This window comes from Phyllostomus discolor, chromosome 11, assembly GCF_004126475.2.
Source record: "Phyllostomus discolor isolate MPI-MPIP mPhyDis1 chromosome 11, mPhyDis1.pri.v3, whole genome shotgun sequence".
In the NCBI taxonomy this organism is placed as follows: domain Eukaryota; kingdom Metazoa; phylum Chordata; class Mammalia; order Chiroptera; family Phyllostomidae; genus Phyllostomus; species Phyllostomus discolor.
Window position 1 is genome coordinate 23,711,786 of NC_040913.2, and position 19,765 is coordinate 23,731,550.

A 19,765-nucleotide genomic window follows, 5' to 3' on the forward strand; every position below is an offset into this window, starting at 1 on the left:
CCACTGAGTGTGGTTAATAAAGACTGAGGGCCTGAAGTGAGCTTTGGCAGATAAGGATTTGAACAGGTAGCTGGCAAGGCAAGGGAGGAGAAAGGGCAGCCTACGAAAGAAAGGGAAAGACAACTGGAAACATTTCAACCTGAGGTAAAGTAGTATTTAAGCTTTAGGAAGCTGAATACAATTAAGTGCTAGGAACCAAAGAGTGGAAGTTTCTACTCGCAAGACAATGTCTTAATTCGTACAATTACCAATTACAACTGAACACATCCCTGATTTGTTACTAGACACATGGAGTGCTTGCTTAAACACACACACACACACACACACACACACACACACACACCCCTACAGCCTCCCTATTTCAATTTCTAAAAATTTAAGCTAAAGGAGTTTTTTTGGCCCTGACTAGTGTAGCTCAGTGGATTGAGAGCTGGTCTGTGAACCAGTAGGTCTCAAGTTCAATTCCCAGTCAGGGAACATGCCTGGGTTGCAGGCCAAGTCTCCATTAGGGGGTGAGAGGCAACCAAACATTGATGTTTCTCTCCTTCTTTTTCTCTGACCCTTCCCTTCTCTGTAAAAAATAAAATCGCCCCACTCCAAAAAAAAGTTTCCCGTCAATGGGAAATTCTAAGGAGTGATTTGTACATTGTATTATCAAGCTAGATAATGAGTGAAGAGTGAGGATTCAAATAAGAGGCTGGATAAACTTATGCCATATTATATAAATGAAATTTTCATTTTAGCTCCAACAGCACTTTTCCATTTACTAAAAAATGTGATAGTGATACTGATTCTTTCCTTTGCTTTTCTAAAAATGAACTTTTTATTCTAGAAGTTTTAGACATATAGAATTACTGCAAGGGTAAAACAGAATTCCTATATACCACCCTCCCGTCTCTATTATAGCTTACATTAGTATGATACATTTATCATAATCAACAAACCAACACTGAAATATTAAATTCCATACTATATTCAGATTTCCTCAGCTTCTCTCCAAAGTTCTTTTCCTACTCCAGAATGCCATTTAGTTTACACATTACATTTAGTTGTTGTTTCCTGAGGCTTCTCCTGACTGACAGCTGCTCAGGTTTTCCTTGTTTTTTCATGACATGGCAATTTGAGTACTGAGCATATATTTGATAGAATGTTTCAATCAGGGTTTGGACTGGGGTTACAAGTTTTCAGGAGGAAGGCTAAAAATCCCATTGTCATCACATCAAATGAAGGGTACTCACCAGGAAAATTAGTATCAGCATTCATGAATTATGCCTCCCTTTATGCCTCTAATCATATTTTAAAAATGAGTCCCTCTCTTTTGTCTTAAACAAAGGCAGGTATTGGTTCAATGTGGAAGCTAGTTTATTAACTGCCCTGATAGACCGTTTTAAATAGTTTTGGAAATGGAATTTGCTAAATGATTTGCTATTGTAAGTGAAGACAGGCAGAACATGACTCTTTTAGGCACTTTTTATTTTCAAAAAAAAAATTGTCGTTAATATATAAACATCTCATTCTCTCAAAAAAATTCTACAACTATACAGCTGTTTGCTCCATTATTTGCATAGGAAATGACCACAATACAAAAATAAGAAGGAAAAAGAAGCAAAACAGCAACCGATTTATGTTTTATGCAGTAATGTTTCCATGTATAAACATTTTGAAGCTGCTTACAAAATATTTACACCACTTGTCATCTATTTACACATTTTAAGAGCAACTTTTCTAACAAAGAAAACTATAATTTATCAAGTTATGAAAATTTTCTAAAAAAACTTACTATAGTACCACAAAATAAATAAACAATATTTTAAAAACAAAATTAAAATTTCAATTAAGACCCCTTTTGGCATTTTCCTTATTTATTCTGCCCTTTGGTTAATAGCATCAGCATCACATTACTATTTTATATTGCATATATGTAGCACTTGCTTCCTTAAGTTTTCAACATGTCATTTGTAATTAAAGGCAGACACTGAGTCAGTACGAACAGTAGATTAACTAAACTGCACTGTAATTTAGGTAAAATTACTGTGTCACCGTATGTTACATGCAAACTCCACATAAACTGGCATTTAACTACTGCATTAGCAAATAACCTCGGTATATGAAAACTCCATCATGAATTCAACATTTTCATATATGAAAACTGCATCATAAATTACATAAGTTCTCCTTCTTAAAAATGATAGGTTAGCTTATTGTGAGAGGTTTAACTTTTGTATACTGTAGCTATCTTTAAGCTCTTCAGTTCACAATTCATATAAAATGTCTTTTCATATTTAAAATAAACAATCCTATTTTAATCAGTGCATTAAATCTGCTTTTAAAGTTCATTTGAATGATTATTTCTTTCCCCTAAAGAAATGAATTTGGTAAGGTTTTGTAAGAGGTATCTTACCACAAATCCTAACTGTAAATGTATTCATGGTTATTTTCAAATTACTTATGATTTCTCCCCCCCCAAAATCTTAGAAAACTTGTAATAAACATATAAAGCTGATTTGCATATTTACAAAATTTTGAATAGCAAATATAGGCAACTCATAAAAAACAAAACAAAACACACACTTATTTGTTCAATGGCTATTTGTGAATTGCCAGGTACACCGCGTACCTCTAAAGGATTAGTCTAATATTGAAAAACCACTTGATGTCAAGTAAAATCTTGACACACAATCCAGCCTTCTTCCTGTGCCTGCCTGACAACTTGTTTACTAAACGCTGCCACGTTAAATGCGAGCGCTCAGGTAAAAACACTGCAAACACACCTTGGCACCCCGCCCCACCCCCACGCTGAGATGCGGCTGCCTGTCATGAGATGAAATCTGCTTGAGTAAAGCCATACGTTACAGCAAGCATTCCAGATTCTTGAAAGGACCAAACACTTTGGTATTAATACAACGTATTCCCTGTTTTCTCAAATATACAAAATATACATTTCCAGTTTTTTTGTTGTTTCTTTTTATATATATATATAGTTAATTTTGTAGTTTAAAATGTTGCCGAGTGAACTGCAGACCGTCAGTGTGAACTGCATAAGCACAGCAGGCCCACAGCGGCGGCTCTTAGTTCTGGTGCCTCTTCATGTGCAGGGCCAGGTGGTCAGAGCGGGAGAAGCTGCGGTTGCACACCCCGCACTGGAACGGCTTGGCCCCAGTGTGCTTCCGGTAGTGGCGTGTGAGCTCGTCAGAGCGAGCGAACCTCCAGTCACAGCCTTCCCAGGTGCATTTGTATGGCTTCTCGCCTGTGACAATGAACAGAGAGAAGAGGTGAGGTGCCCTGCTCATAAGACAAAATGTAGTCAGTATCATAGATACTGCCTGAAAATAATTTTTAAAAAAATCATGGTCAAGAGAAGAAAAGTTCATGAATCCTGTTACTGATTCACTTCTCAAAGTCATCCACTGAATAGTCACTGTCTCATAGAATGCTACTTCACCTACTCACGCAAAGAACAAAGTATTCCATGTGTCACTGAAGAATGAAAAAAAACTGCAATTTTAAATGAGCTAGATGAATCAGTGCTCCTGCGTACATAAATCCATTAAATGGCTAGATAGCTTGGGCGGCTTCATCATCACTATCCAAGTACAATGTCTACACCAATACACACAAATTAAACGAGTGAAGACTAATGGCTGCAAGATGGCCAAGAGAGGAAGCTGCTCAGACCACCAATATTAAGGTCCTACAATTGCAATCTTTTACTTCCAACTGGTCCTAGGTGTTTCTAAACTAGCCAGGCTGCAACTTCCAGCACACACAACAGTTCTGAACACAAGGCCTCCAAAGTGGAGTATTAGGGCACTTGATCTTTGAAATTCACACTAGCACATACACATTCACACCCTCCCATTCTTCAGATGGAAGCAGAAGAGAAAAAAGGTAAGTTCAACTATGCTAAAGCTTTATGCATTTGATATTTAATAAATTCCTCAATCAGATCAGAAAGTCTGGAACTGATCATTTCATTTTGGTAAAGTCATGAAACAACCATAACTCCTCAACATTTGCTGATTTTTGCATTATTTTCTCTATGTAAAGCACTGCACCAGAAAGATCATCAAAATTCATTTTAAAGCACTGAGTGGCATGGCTTGGTGGGTTGGGCATCATGCAGCAAACCAAGGGGTCCCCAGGTGTAATTCCTGCTCAGGACACCTGCCTGGGTTGTGGGCTAGGTCCCCAGGTGGAGGCATAGGAGAGGCAACCAATCGATCCATGTTTCTCTCCCTCTTTCTTCCTCCCTTGCCCTTTCCAAAAATAAATCAATAATCTTTTAAAAATTTCATTTTATAAATGATTTACAGCTTTCTACCATGTGCTGGGCACTGCCCTGAATGCCTGGAATACAAGAGAAACAAAAATGCCTGGCCTCACGGAGCTTACAGGTGTAATATATACTTTACAAGCCCCTAATCGCTCAGTCTACCCGTTCTTTAATAGCTGTCTTCACTTCGACAGTGAGTGGCTAACTGCGCAGCTGCTTCACTGCAATTTGCAATACCCTTAATGCGGTCTAAAGTTTGCTAATCCTTTAAAATTACTTAATATTTATAATGCCATTTTAAGTCCCAGTTTTAAAATTTATTAATCCTATTTGAGATCACGTAGTCCTCTAAATATACCCCAAAACCTAAGAATCCCATTAACTAGTAGTTCCTATACTTATGCTTTATTGTTATAATATTCTATAAATTTGTTGGTTTGAAAGTTTGTGAGATAAATTTGCATATTAAACCTCTGAATAGACGAGCTCTGACATTCCTTTTAAAATATTTTCTTCTAGAGGAGAAGAACCTCAAAGTTGCCCTGATCACTCCTCACCATTGAAACTCAATGATGTTTCTGCCCAATTTAGCAGTGTCATATTTAGGAAGTTGTAAGATTACTCAGCTGTGTTCAAATTTTAAAAGACACTGTCCACATCAACTGAGATTTCTACAACTTGCAGGTAACATACTTTTGCTATTCTGCCAACCTGTCCGACTTAAAATTCCATAAAGATGAAGAAGGAAGGGCCAGAATGGCTCTGTGAAATCTGTACCAATTATTTCCCATGAAATTTCTCTTTCAGCTCCTCCTGACTGGTGTGCACCCCGGGCCACCTTTCCTGTCTCCTCTCCTCTGACTCTGAACTAAGACACAATCATTTTTGTTTTTTAAATTTCCTTTTTGTTTCCTATTGCTGTATTTGTAAAACGGACATCTTAATTCACATTTAATCTATTTCATACTAGCACTAAAGGGAGCTATCGCTCCTGTGCATGGAAATTAAATACAAAAAAAAAAAACCCAAAAAACTGCACACAAGTGTTTGTTTTTGCTTCTTGTGAAAAATAAATTCACAAAAACAAACATGCTGGTTAAATACTTTAGTGTCATTTAATGGAAAGTTATTTCTCATGTCCGAGGCAAGGAAAAAAAATTCCTGAACTGCCCCAATTTTAAAAGAAATCATTCTAGTCTTTTGAACTTAATAATTAAATAGCAAGAGAACTGAATTCTTAGAGTTTAAGAAATAAGGGACAGTAGCCTCTTTTTGTTCGCTATTTTTATTGGCTATAAAGCAATAAACTGCACCAATATTTTTTAAAGTTTACTGATTGGCTGGAAAACGGTAGCTAATTAAGTTCCTAAAACATTTGGGGTTTTGCTCCCAATTTATGCACATCTATAGATTGTTTAGCCAAGAATACTACCAGTGTCTGGGACATTAATTATGGGACCGAGTCTTGTAAAACAAGGACAACTGTTCCCCACTTGGGGCAGTTTCTACGGGATTTGTTCAAGTGTCAACACCGTTCAAGTAAAACAGTGTAGAGGAAGCTGGTACCCAATTTCTGGCCAAATAGCCGATTTGGGCCTTTCTTCCTCAGCCAGAAACACTATGCACAGTACTTCTGGGAAACCAAACTGACTTCCTTTAAGTTATTTCAACAGGATAGAGCTTTCAAAAGTTTAATTGGATTTTTACAGAATCCTTTTCCAATACCACCAATTTAAAATATTTAGTTAAGCTCTTTCAACATCAACTGTATTTTTAAGTTCTTATGCTGTTAATGTGAAACTTTCCAAAGGCAAAAAGAAAAAAGTGACAAGTTTTTACAGCACGAAAAACAAGCTTCCACTTTATCTCTCAAATGAAGTATGCATTTTCTCATTCTATTTTAAAATTGCTACCACTTTTTTGCTAGGAACCCCTAATCTTTTTTTAAAAAATGTTCAAGTTGAACATACATATCATCCATACCGAGAAAGTCAGTATATTTTATAGAAATGTTAAGCAGCAACATTTCCAGTGCAAGGAAGGTACAGGCACAAACATCCGTGAGCACGTACTCCAGAGTCGGGAGTTAGCTGCACAACAATGAGCTCTACACTAGGAATCCCAGGCTGCCACTTATCCTTAATGTCCTACTTCAATCCTCCATTAGCAAACATTAATAACTCTATATAATGATTTTAAGGAACATGTAGATATTGCTCAAATTTATTTAAAGACTCCAAAACCACTTGTGAAGCTCAGTTAAGGAACAGCCTAAGGGACTCAGAGCAGGCCTCAGCGCAGGCTGTCTCAACCTCAGGGCCCTCGGTGAAGACCCACCTTTCAGCCCACGGGGTCCTGAAGACTAAATAAACTGTGCTGGTACTGACAACCCCCAAATGTTACTGAATAATGGGTCCCCCCTTTACCCAGGCTAAGCAGAACATATATTTTGAAGTATTCGAAAAATCTTTAGTGATGAACTAAAAAAGTTATCCATCTTTTCTCTCCTTCTGATAAACAGATAAAAAATGACTTGAACTTGGCACAGCAGAATGGGAGGTTTCTCTGCTCTGCTGAACACAGTCAACAGACTCATACCAAGGCCTCCCCTAGAATGTTTTACAAAGATCCTTCTACTTATAATGTTCCACAGATTCTTCTAATAAAAGAAAAATATCAGATAAAAATATTTTTTAGTTATTTTATGCAACTTTTAAAAAGATTATAGTAAATTTGCCATCTAGTTTCCCTTCTGAAGGCTAAAAGATTATCCAAATCATATTTAATAAAGGCCAAAACCATTAAAATTAAAGTCAATGTTTAATGAACAAGCATATAACCTGTACTAAATACCTTCCAGAAAACAACAAATAAGACTTGGCCTCTGGCTTCAAAGAACTTGAAATCCATATTCTATTCTGAGCCCTGAAATAATGCAAGCTGTTAAAGTGGAATAAATCATTTCAATAATTAGTATTTAATCTCAATTCTTAAAATTTAAGAGTCTTGAAGCTCAAAATGAGCTCTTATTTCAAGAGCAAAATATTTTCATGCAATTCAATATTTTCGCCATCATTAGAGACTAAGGGAATTTATAGTCTTAATCAGTCTCTATATATTTTAATAAAAGGCAAAGAAATAAACATTAACCCCAAAATTAAGTAAACTCATCAATATTAGATATCTAAAAAAAGATAAAGTAAAATGATTTGGGCTCATTAATTTATATTTTTATGCAGCAATGCCAACCCTTGAAACAGAAGGGTAGGCAGTTCATTGGAAAGATTAGCAGTATCAGTATTTATAGAATGCATCTAATATTTACTATAGTATCCCTATCAATAACGTACCCACTTTAAGCAAACTGATTAAAGGATATGTTAAGAAAGAAAATTCCCTCTGTCTCCCTTTTGGTCCATTTGTATTGATCTCTGTCTTTAAAATCTGATTCACCTTATCCCTTCCAGAAAACCTCTGAACAGTCCAGGAGAGATCACTTGTCTGTGTCCCATCATCACTTAAGTTCCTTTTGAAGGACTGATGTGCACTTGCACATATATTGCTGTATAAAGGCTTCAAATAGCTGTATTTTGCTTCCAACTGGCTTTGAAAGTTTCTCAAGGGCAGAGACTGTCTTCTCTTCCAGCAGTAATGCCACATGTCTCCTAGTGCTTCTTTAGAACAATCATGTATTTGGCTCAAGGCTGACCAATTCGGTTATTTTCATTAATGAAAAAAAGGGAAGGTGTAAGAGACAGGAAAGCACCTAGTGTTTAAGTCTATTGAGGTGTCCTTTTTTCATGGCCTCACCTGCTACAAGGCTTTGTTTGCCTGGTTCTCTTCTGCCTAGGATCACTAAGGAAGATCAAAGTAAATGTGCATTTATGTGAAAACATGCTTTTTGCCTTCCCATCCTATAGTTGTACAGAGAGTAAGTAAATTCTACACAAGTTTTCGTTTATAGTACTGGACTGCATTTGATGAGAACTAGGAAGTTCTGGAGGCCCTACTACTGGTCAAAAGGCAGCAAGGGGACTTCTGGGGGCAGAGAACAGTGATCCACTAAATCTAAGGGGGGCTAGGTGGGGATACCCTGACAGGGTTTACACAGTCTAGATTCCAGCAGAATAAAATCTCTAGGCTCCTAACCTACTGCTGCTTCTCCTGAGTATTCTCAGAAACAATGGAAAGCACCCCGTACCATCAACGGCGTTAATGAAATGAAATACCAGTTGTTGAGTATTCTGACAGAAAGATAATACTCACATTTACTTTCTTATAAGAACCCAAAATATTTGTTTTGTTACTGATGAAATATTTTACCCAAACCAAGCACTAAATACCTTTTCCTTTAATTTGCATTTAATGTAGTTACCTTGATCAGAAAGCTTCTTCCCAACTCAAAGGTTTGCATTTATAAAGTTAGTCAAAAAGAAATGTATTCTTCTACCTAGATGTTTTTCTAATGAAAGTTATCTACAGTGCACTTTTAAAACAGTAAGCCACCCTTAATTAGAATTGTTGGAGATCCTTGAATATAAATAATACAGGCTGACAGAATAAGAATGCTGTTACAGAGATACTTTTACTAAAGTAGGACATTACTTTGTTTCTAACCCTCCACCAGAAAAGATGTAGGTCATCAAGTAAACAGCTACTACATTCTATAGAACTAAAAATATCTGCCAAAGTAAAAATCTTGGGTGATTAAAATACTGCTTCTAAAATTAAAATTACATTTTCTCTACCTTTAGAGCTGACTGTTTCTACCTAAACGTCAACAATTCTATTTAATCAACTTAGGAACAAATCTTCTCCCACTCGTTTATAAGAAAAGGGAAGAGATTCTCTTTGGGCTTACTGCAAGATCAGTCCAAAATGTTTGCTTGATCAAATTCAACTTCTTAACCTTCGATATAAGCTTTATGATCGCAAGCAAAATTCCTAACTAAATGTTTTTCAGATGAAAGAACAAGTCCTAGAAGCAAAGTTTAATCTTCCCAGCGAGAGTCAGTAAAAAGAAAGAAGCTTTCAAACTCATAAATACCTTTCCAGAGGTCTAAACCAGCAAGTCTCTTAAAACCCCTCTTTTTAACATAAGCCTGAAACTGCCAATATAGAAAGCTACAAATAAAAATAATTTAAGAATGTTTAACTAACACTAGCGACAACTAACACTATAGGCTAAATGTGATACTTTTTCCTGCATAGCTTTCCAATATAGATTAAAAAAAAAAAAATCGGGCACTAAATTTCATCCTGCAAAACTTTAACCTCTACCAGTTAACACAGGTTACACACTTAACCAGTATTGATGCCTAGAACCAAACTGAATCATTCATCCCCATTAAGTCCATATAATTATGCATATATTTTATATTTATAATCTTATGCTGATTTTAGCTCTAATTTTCTAAGAAAGTGAAATCCTTCCTATATATTTTTAAAAGCATTTTCACTCTTTCCCACAGCTACACACACACACACAAAAAGAAATAATTTTCAGAACATTTTCAATATTTCTTTTAGAGGAGAAAAATCTTTACTGTCAATGCTGTCAATATTTTCAAATGAAGCCCTTGGCTGGCATAGCTCAGTGGATTGAGCGCGGGCTGCAAACCAAAGTGTAACAGGTTCAATTCCCAGTCAGGGTACATGCCTGGGTTGCAGGCCATGGACCCCAGCAACTGCACATTGATGTTTCTCTCTCTCTCTCTTTCTCCCTCCCTTCCCTCTCTAAAAATAAATAAAATCTTTAAAAAAATATTTTTAAATGAAAATCTATACCCAGTATATTTGATAAATAACGTGGAGCAGAGAAGTACACAGAGATTTATACCTAAGGATTTTTTTTAGTACCCAAACTGTAACTAAAATCAATACTTAGAAACAAATCTCAAGCAAAAATTATGGATTTTAAAGCACATGAAGTAACATCTTAATATAAATGTGATTAGGAAATAATGTCCTATATAATCGAGTAAAGGGGAACATGGGAATTTACCCTCTTTACTGCCAGGCCAGGGGCAAAAATCCCTAAGATGGGCTGTGGAATCCCAAACACAACTCACTGTGCAATGAGTGCTTTACAGGAGAGTGCTGTACTCAGAGTCCATGTTGTGTTCCAATGTGATTCATAGGTTTCCATTTTCTTTTGTGGGGTTTGTTTCCAAATGTACTTTTTGGGGCAACCCTTAGCAAGTCATTTTGGGGATCATACAGTGCACCCAGGACAGCTCATGCACAGTGTCTGGGTCCAGGGAACACTTGAGCCAAGTGTGTGTGTGTGGCTCAAAGACTTTCTCTGCACAACTGCTCACTTTCTGTCCTGTTCCAGAGAGCTGAGACTGATGAACAATCTAAAAACATTACTACACCCTACTTTCCCAACTGCTTTAGCATACTGTCTAGGGTTAAATGCACATTCACACATGTGACTAAAACCACTAAGATTTCAGACATCTGCATAAAGTTCACTATTTACTCTTTCAGAAGCTATTCTTTGAAAAGTACTTTTTACTAACATGTAAACACAAGTTTCAAAGAAATTTCCACACTCAATGTATGAAAAAATATTTCAACTGATGGTACTCATAGGCATGCCAAAGAAACAGTACCAGTGGTAAGAAAAAAAATTTCAATTTCTTGCAAATTTTTCTTTGTATATATAGCCTAGGTTAAGTTAGTTTAAATCTTCATTATGAAATTAAAGCTAGTCAATGGACAGAAACAACTATACTGCTGGCTGCAGCTGATTTTTCTATTTGATTCATGAATCAGTACGTTGGTTCGTAACGGCAAATGGTATGTGAATCTTTTTTAAAAAAGGTGTTTGGGAGCAACTTTTAAATGGTGGCAATGAATATAGCCCCTTATATATATATCATGAGGCATACACAAATTTCAGGAGACTTCATATTTAAATGCTGTCAAAAAAAGTACAAATATTTTGACTTGGAAATTTACCATTTCTTGACACTGTTGCCTAGAAGCAGCCACAATTATGTCTAACCAGAGACATGACACGTATATACGCACATTACCAGTAACATACAACCACCACACACCCCTATAAGGAGTACCTCTATAGGTCTATAAATATGCTATCATGTCTATGAAGACATAACGTGTTTTTAAATGAAATAGAATTATTTCTCAGAATAGAGTCAGGTATTTTGTCTAACCATACAATGACAGAACTTTCTATTGTATATTCTTTTTGAATTAAAAAAAATATATGAACTTAGAAAAACTTGAATGCCAGAGATTTCTGGTTCAAGAAAGTATCTTCTACTCTTTCATCTAAAAATTCTTCAAAAGGTCTTCGTTTTGAAAAGACTATTTCCTTAGGTTCAAATCTGCAAGTCAAGAAGCATTTACAATCTAAAAATCCAGAATAAGCATTTAAAAATAACTCAGATGTAGGTTGTTTTAATTGCTGAAATCATTTTTAAAACATAAGGTAACTTGACATTTTAAAGCATTTACAACTTCATCCTAAAGAAATGCTAGGGTGCTTCACATTCTGCCTGCAAAATGGCAATCATTTAAAAAATAACTTCTGTATCATCAAATATAATAACATTCCCATATAGACTGGTTTTTTTTTAATCCTATAATAAACTAGGCAAGGGGAACAGAAAGAAAACAAAAAAGCTATTAAATGAGAAAAGTACTTTAGAAATGCCTGGGCCTTCAAAGGTAGAAGGAAAAAAAAAACAGGCCTTTGCTGGCTTTGGATACATTCATTAAAAAACAACAGGCAGGGTGGGGAGGATGCAAGGAGAGAGAGGTAATTTTAAAAGGCATTGTCTAGAAACTAGAAATAAGGAGAAAACAACCTCAATGCTCTATGATTACCCAAGAACGGGTTTAGCCAGAAGAACAAGTCTGCACAAACCCTCCCCAAGGCATTTGAAAGACAATCAAACAAAACTTTATTAAACTGGATTAAATGGTCTCTCTCATTAGATGTCGATGGCCCCACATTTATGGTCAGGTGAAAAAGTCCATTTATGGGACCCAAATTAGGCCTAGGTCCTTTTTTTTTTTCGGTTTGTTTTTTATTAGTACAAGCATTGTTAAGACAACCCACTATTAAATTTCTTTACCAGCAGGTCAAGTTCCAGAATTGCAGGTACAAGCACTCAGAGCACTAAACCCTGACTTGCAGGGGTTGCAAGGCCATTTAGATCATCCCTGCAATACACTTGATATATCGCTAGATGCAATTGCACCCCTCTTTTATTAGGAGACTTTGAACTCATGAAAAAAAACGTTCCCTTCTCCCTATCTCTTATTTCAAGGACTTCCAAAAGAAAAATAGTCCAAATGTTTCAAAGTTACTTCCACTTCCCCTTAATCAAAATTCAGGTAAAAACCATTTTCAATGTTCCCTTCCTTAGCATGTACTTTATAAAAGGATATTTTACTATTACCACACAGAATGTGTTCTTGGCCTTGTCATTTGTATTTTGAAAACTTTAGATTGAGTTTATTCTATGCTTAATGAGTATTTGTTCCACATATTCTGTAAGTATAGTTTCTACTTTGGCCTACTTACATAGGAGCTTTCCTTTTATGCAATCAATTTGTGTATCTCTAAAAAACGTCAAGCCAAAACAACCCAATCATTCCACTGATAAATACACGAGATGTCTTTTCTTTTAAAGCAGTTTCTCGGAAAGCCCTGGAATCTACCACACTGTTGCCAATGTTATTTGGATTTTAATAAGCAGTGCTGATCACTGGGATATCAAGCAGTACCTAACAGACACACAAAAAGTCTGCAGCCATATTCCTCTTAGTACCATGTCTCAGCACTGACCTTCGTTCAAAGGCTTTTACTTTTTAATGCAGCAGTTAGAGATAACTACTTCATTTATCAAAACTCTATTTCCATAGTAACATCTAGCCTGGGGAGATTCAAGTCCTCACACTAATCCAACAACCCATTCAAAGGAACTGTTGAATACTTTGGTTTCCATAGCAATGATGGAATAAACATTTTGCTAGGTCATTGCTTTTATTAGCAAACTTTAGGTAAGGCTGTGTTTAATGAGAGAAAATAAAACACAATCACTTTGTATAAGTTCTTTCCTTTAGGGCTGTCCTTTTAACAAAATTGCAAATAGTAACCATCTTTGTGCTTGAAAATATTTTGGTATTTGGAGGTTTTGAAAGCATGTCACCTGGTTTCGTCCTAAAACAGGTTCAGATATAACATTTTAAAATTAAAAAGCATTTAAATGTGATTGTATACATCTGACAAAGTAAGTATTTGTAAAATTAAAGGGGCTAAACTTAACAGCACATTTTGAAATATTTCACAGAAGCTAGAATACAACCTCTCATACGCACCAAATGCAGACTGGGATATGGCATCAAAAAACTTTTTAAGCCACGATCCCATCTTTGTTTGATTTTAATACTTTGCAATTCCAGCTCTTCCTTTCATCATGCACAGAACAGACATGCTAAACACTGATATTTTAGGCTAAAGATAAAACTAAGATAACGTATTAAGCAATTATGATTTACATGCTAAATGGACCTTTTTTTAGTGTATAATGTAGCTTTATAGAAGCCAGCTGCTTTGTTAAAGAAAAAATGAGTTACATTTTTTCCCTTCATGATAAGAAATAGCCGTTCCATTACAAGTTTTAAAATCCAGTAGTAAACATCCTCGTTTACAGTTTTAGGTAATTAATTCTACGTGAGGTGACAGGGCAAGGCTTTAGTGAGGGAACATCAGCCTTCCTGGAACCAGGCTTTTTCACTGGACTGAATTTTGAGCCAAGCCAGGACTGAAAAGGTAGGCCATTAAAAAATACAAGTTGACAGAAGAAAGAAGAGATCAAACAAGTGTTGGCTTTTAAAGGGATGAATACCACTTACACTATTTACACAACTCACAGAATTAACAAGAAAATTACATACCAGTATGAGTCCTCAGGTGAGCTTTTAAATGAGAAGACTTCGTATAAACTTTTGTGCAGCCTAAAATAAAGCAGGAGAGAAACAGCTTGTCATTTTGGAGATCCTTTGAAATCTTTACATTTGATGGTTCTGTGTTTAAAATATGGCTTTAAAGAAGAAATCTCTCATGCTAGATATCTGAAGCTTCAGTTTTGAAAAGCACTATTACCTTTCTAAAGGTATTAAAGTGATTTGCTTTATCTATATATCATTTTAGCAGAAAGTGGATAATCAAGTCAAGCTACGAATGTGAAATGTGTTTATATTCCAGTAGGTGTTTTATATTAGTAACACGTATTTTGGTGATTTAAAATAGTTAATGGCTCCAGAGCTGACAATGTTAAACCATTATCCAAGATGACTGCCATTTTCTGCCCTCCCACATTTCTTGTTTTTTCATTTAATATGTCATGCTATATCACGTACCACAATCAGCAAATTATACCCTGTATTAATCATAAACTAGCTTATGCCAGCAACTTGCAGATATATTCACTACTGTCATCAAATCATGTTTTGGGTCACATATCTCATTCAACAACGAGCATATGCTCACACACTATCAGAACAACCTTACATCTATTCTGTAGACAGTCTTGTCTTATAAGCAGCCTACTCAATCCCCCCACTTCATTTCTATACCACCTATTCTCCTATCTTACTTCTGTAATCTCTTTTCAGGGTACCTAATTTAGAAGTAAAAACTCCAATTTACGACTGGAAATTATGTTAAAATAAGTCTGACGTAACTCAAATTCTTATTTAACATTAAAGAGAAAAAATTCTAAGAAACTTTTTTACCTGAATATTCTAGCCTTTTTAAAAAAATATCAAATAAGCAAGACAATTAACAGCACATCCCAGGGTAAGATATTGAGACTGGGATACGAAAAGAACAAAGTAGGTGATTTTTAATTGTGAAGCAGTATTTCCCTATGCAAATGTAAAACCTGAGTCTGGAAAAAGGCACACACAGAAACATTCAATACATGATGCTTCAACCAGGTAAGATCACATACCAGGGTAATCGCAGTAGTGGATGCGTCGTTTCTCCAAATCGGGGTTACTCCTTCTATTGTATCTGACAGGTTGGATGTTTTGTGGATTAACTGGCAGAGTGGCAGGTATATTTGGATTGTGAATTGCCAGTTTAGAAGCGATTGTAGCAGCATAGGATGGTGGTGGGGTTAAATTCTGGAGCATCTCTGCTTGTCTATCTGGACTTCCAGGCTCTGAGCTTGGTGGTGACGGGGGAAAGTAAGTGGCCTGCTGTGGCAGAAACTGACTTGGCATTGTGTATGTGCAAGGGGGCATGCCCTGGAATTGTTTCATCGAAGTCTGCGGAACAGCAGAGGTGTGTGTGTTAAGGCCTGCCATGGCGGCTGACATAGAAACATTAAGAGTGTCCATTACTGCTGTCTGGTTTGTAGAACTGGGCATATCTAGATCCGGTGTATTCAGTAGCTGGTACAGGTGGCCCTGCGGGGGGACAGAAAGATGAAGATCTGGTGTAGGAAGTTCTTGTTTGATGAAAATATTGTTCACCTCTGGAGCTGTGGTCTGGTGTGAGCTGAATATACTGGTGAACTCAGGGAGGGCCTGGGTCGGGGCCGGAGGAGGGGCAGTCGTTTCACTCTGGTGGCTGAAAATGGTAACAGGTTCTGTCTTGATGTGTGTTACGCACGGTCTCTGGGATTTGTAGAGGCCAGTTCTCAGGTGAGTGATGTCAGGGAGGAAGACGTTCATGTTGATACTGTAAGGTAACCCTTCACTGTCAGTGAAGAACTGGTCTACGACTGAGGCACTGTCTCGTCTATACTTTTTATGCTCTGGAATTATAGAAACTGGAGGAAGCTGAGGTGTCAGGTACTTCTCCATTTCACATCTCGTCTAAAAAAAGAAGAGATACAAACATGTATAATCCACCTAATTCATCATCTCACGGAGAGCAAACAAACAGTGCTTACTAAAAATTCCCTAACAATCCCTGTGAAAAGTACTTGGGCAAACTCCTTCAGAGTGCTGCTTACAAACATACCAGGTTTATTTGCCAATTGTGTAATAATTGGTTCACTAAAACCTTACGAAACTCCGTATAACATGAATTTGGTAAAATCACTCCCACAATCAACTGAGGACAAAAAGTGAATGAGGTAAATCAAGCAAAAAGGAATCAAACACAAAACATGTTCCTTTCTGATGCAATAATAAAGTACACATTATTATCACTCACATACAATCAGGAGTCCCTGCCCCATTACACAGTTAGGTTTGCAACTGAAGTACAGTATTCTAATATTACCAAAGGACCTCAATTCTACTCATCTCGTACAGGTAACCTTAATGTGTGGTTTTTTTAAACTATGCAAACTTTAAAAATATTATTGCAAAGTTGTAGAAGTTTTTTTATTTCTGCTTAGATAGACACTGATGAAATAGTTCATGTAAAACATATTCTTGGCTATTTCAGTGACCTCTCTGGCACATAGTTGATAGAAAACCTAAATACAACGTTTTGATCAAAACATAATGTCCACCGAAAGAACAAGTTCACATTCAACATTTGATCTAAGTGTTGATTTTAATCAGCAGATTCTGTAATTGGTTAATATGAAAATGAAATGTTCCTATTTATATCCCTATCTAAAACAGATCTTTAATTACCTAGGGGAAAATCACTCCCTTGGTAGAGTGGTGCTAAGGAGCCCGTGGGTGGGGAGAGGCTGCTGTATCACTAGCACAGTCACCAGCAAAACATTTATCATGTCCTCCTCAGTGGGACAATGCTACATTCCCCCTTACTCTGTAAAAAGCCCAGTCATGCCTTATACTTGTGGTCTCCCCTGAGCAAAAAAACTGACAAACGGAAGGAAACAACCAAATTGTTTTTAAATCGTGATTTTTTAAAGGACATAATCCAGCTTGTAACAAGTAGTCTTCTTAAAGCTATCTTCTCTTCCAGTATAACAAACTTAAGTACTCTTTTTAACTTTTAACACCGAAAAGAAAATTTTAAAAGAAGAAATACACCCTAAGTAGATGGCTCATCGAACGATTAACCCTGACACCTTAATCGGTGAATAAAGTTGGTTTTTTGCCTTGTTTTTTGCCACTACCAATTTCAGAAACGTTTCATGTCGGACCTCGTATCCCTCAGTGAGGATGCAGACGCGGTTTCTCGGATAAACACGATTTAAAAATAAAAATTAACGCTCTAATCATGTGAGTCATATCCCTGACAAATGCCAACGTCCTTTCACAGCACGGCGACGCTCGCAGACCCCCCCCCCACCCCGGGGTAGGAGAATAGCAAATATACAATATACCAAGGGACTAGTAAATGAAGCGTCTTGAAATAAACCGAACTAAACCCTTTCGTGCCCTTCGCTACCATGGTGGTTAGTGGTTTCTGATTTTAGCTCTTCCAGCTGTTTGCGTGTGGGTATGTTTCCAATTTTTTTTTTTCCTTGGGACAAGCTGAAAGTCCCGGGAAGTTTTTTCTGGGCTATATAACTCCCTGCGTGGGCGAAAGAAACAGGCGGTTGCTCTAATTCGGCTGCCGGGCAAGTGTAAATGCCAAGTGCCAGCTTTCAACGCGGCTCCGGGAGGAAATTTACGCGCACATGAAGAAAACAACACCCCAGCTTTCTTTTTAAGGAAAAAATAATCACTCCAATGTACCCTCTACTTTTCCGGCTTCCCAAAGGCAGCCCCACGAGATAAGAAAAATAGGACCCCGTGGGGGCCCCTCCCAGCACCCCGATTTGCGTTTCCACTTAACACGAGACGACGTGGGGCGGGGGTGAACCCCCAAGGCCACTGCACTGGGAGGAGGGGGAGATTAAGGCGAAAGGCGGAATTTCAGTAAAGTTGGGCGTGAGGTACGAGGTTTGATCCTCCAAATGTAAAAAAACAAAGGTGCGCCAGAACACCTAGTCTCCCTTTAACCTCTGCCGGACGGGCCCGCCAGGGCGAATTCACCTAGGACCCTCCCCTTCAGACCGGCCCACTTTCCCACTGCGAAATGCGGGTGCCCCGGCTAGGAGGGCAGGGCGGGGCTGTCCACCCCAGCTCCGGCTCCCGGGGAGCCCGGACGCACGCCCCAGCCTGGAGCGGCCCCTGTCGCCCGCGCGTCGCAGCAGCGAGACACGCCCGAGCCCCAGGAGGGAGGGAAGCCACTCTTCCTACCTGGACCAGCTCCTCGGGGGGCAGCCGCGGGCCCGCGGTGGGCTGCGGAGGCTGAGGGGGCGCGGGCTGCGCCTGCTGATGGTGATGCGGATGTTTCAGCTCCTCGCCGGAGAACAGCGCCGCGTCGCGGGCCGGGTTCGCGGCGCCCAGCACGGGCTTGAGCTGCGCGAACACGGGCTCGTCCTGCGGAGCCGGTGGCTGGGGCACGGGTCCCAGGCGGGCGCTCATGGTCAGCACCCGCGTAGCCATGGGCACTCGGGGAGAGGCTCCGGTCGAGGGGCGCGGGTCGAACGCACTTCCCACTTCGCCCACGCTGGCTCAGGCCGGCGAGCTCCGCGCGGGGCCGCGGACGGAGGAGGGGAGGCTCTGGGCAGACCCCTTAGTCCACAGTAGGCGCGGTTTTCGAAGGCGCGCACGAAAAGCAAAACTCTTCCGCTCGGCCACGCGTAAACGCCAACGTCCTCCGGGCGGCCACTTTCTCCCGCTCCGCCCCACCGCGCTCTCTCACTAGCCGGAGACCGCTCCCGCCACCGCTGGTCTCGGCGAGCGAGCTGCGAACGCGCGTACCTGCCCCGCGACTACTGACACTTGACGCCCGCGTCTATTTTACCCAACTCCGGGTGGGCGTGGCGCGCCAGCTAGACTGGCAGAGCTGCAGCGAATCCCGAGGCTCCGAGGCCGGCCGGGCCCAGCCTGCTAGCCTATGAGAAGGAAGGGCCTCTCCTGCAGCCCCGCCTCCGCCGCACTGACCGCACCCCTCTTCGGCCACGAGCTTCGCGCTCAGGGCCGCCGCGCAGTTTGTACACAACTTTTCTGACAGAGCAGGCTGGCGGAGCTGGGGGCGGAGGAAAGGAGAGGAGCCGGTGGAATCTAGGAAGAGAGGGAATTAGGGTGGAGACGTGGAGGGAGATCTCTTCGGACTGTTCTCTGCCAGGAATAGGAAGAAAGAGAGTTTTGCACGTCTTAGGTGTTGTGCAAGGACCTGAAGCTGAAAAGTTGAAACCCAGAATGCAGCTAGGAGGGGGCGCTAAGGTTTTCGAAGGACTTGTATAATGAGTTTGTATTTTTAAATATACAAAATGTGCTTTTCTTTAGCGGAAAACTAAGGAAGGTGTGATAAACAAATTAAAAAGCACGGTTCCTCTCTTTTTTATCAGTGAATATATCCATTTAGCAAAGTAAATTCGGAATGTCTTGAGTAAGAAGATTTAATGGCAAGTACTTTTTTTTTAAAGCCCAGGCGTAAAAGCTTGTTTTTTCCTACAGTATTTAAGTGGTTACAAGAAGTTTTCACAAATATCTACCTCGTATCCATGTATGGAGGGA

At 38.9% G+C, this 19,765-nt stretch overlaps 1 protein-coding gene across 1 annotated transcript; it reads right to left on the reverse strand.

Moving 5' to 3' along the window:
• Positions 1-1,454: 1,454 nt before the first annotated feature.
• KLF5 (Kruppel like factor 5) lies at positions 1,455-19,039 on the reverse strand. Its single transcript, XM_028526400.2, has 4 exons — positions 18,440-19,039; positions 15,271-16,141; positions 14,213-14,272; positions 1,455-3,247 (listed from the first exon to the last, which is right to left on the reverse strand). The coding sequence occupies exons 1-4, from the start codon at positions 18,686-18,688 to the stop codon at positions 3,069-3,071; spliced, it is 1,359 nt and encodes a 452-aa protein (XP_028382201.1). The 5' UTR covers positions 18,689-19,039; the 3' UTR covers positions 1,455-3,068.
• Between the last annotated feature and the right edge of the window lie 726 nt (positions 19,040-19,765).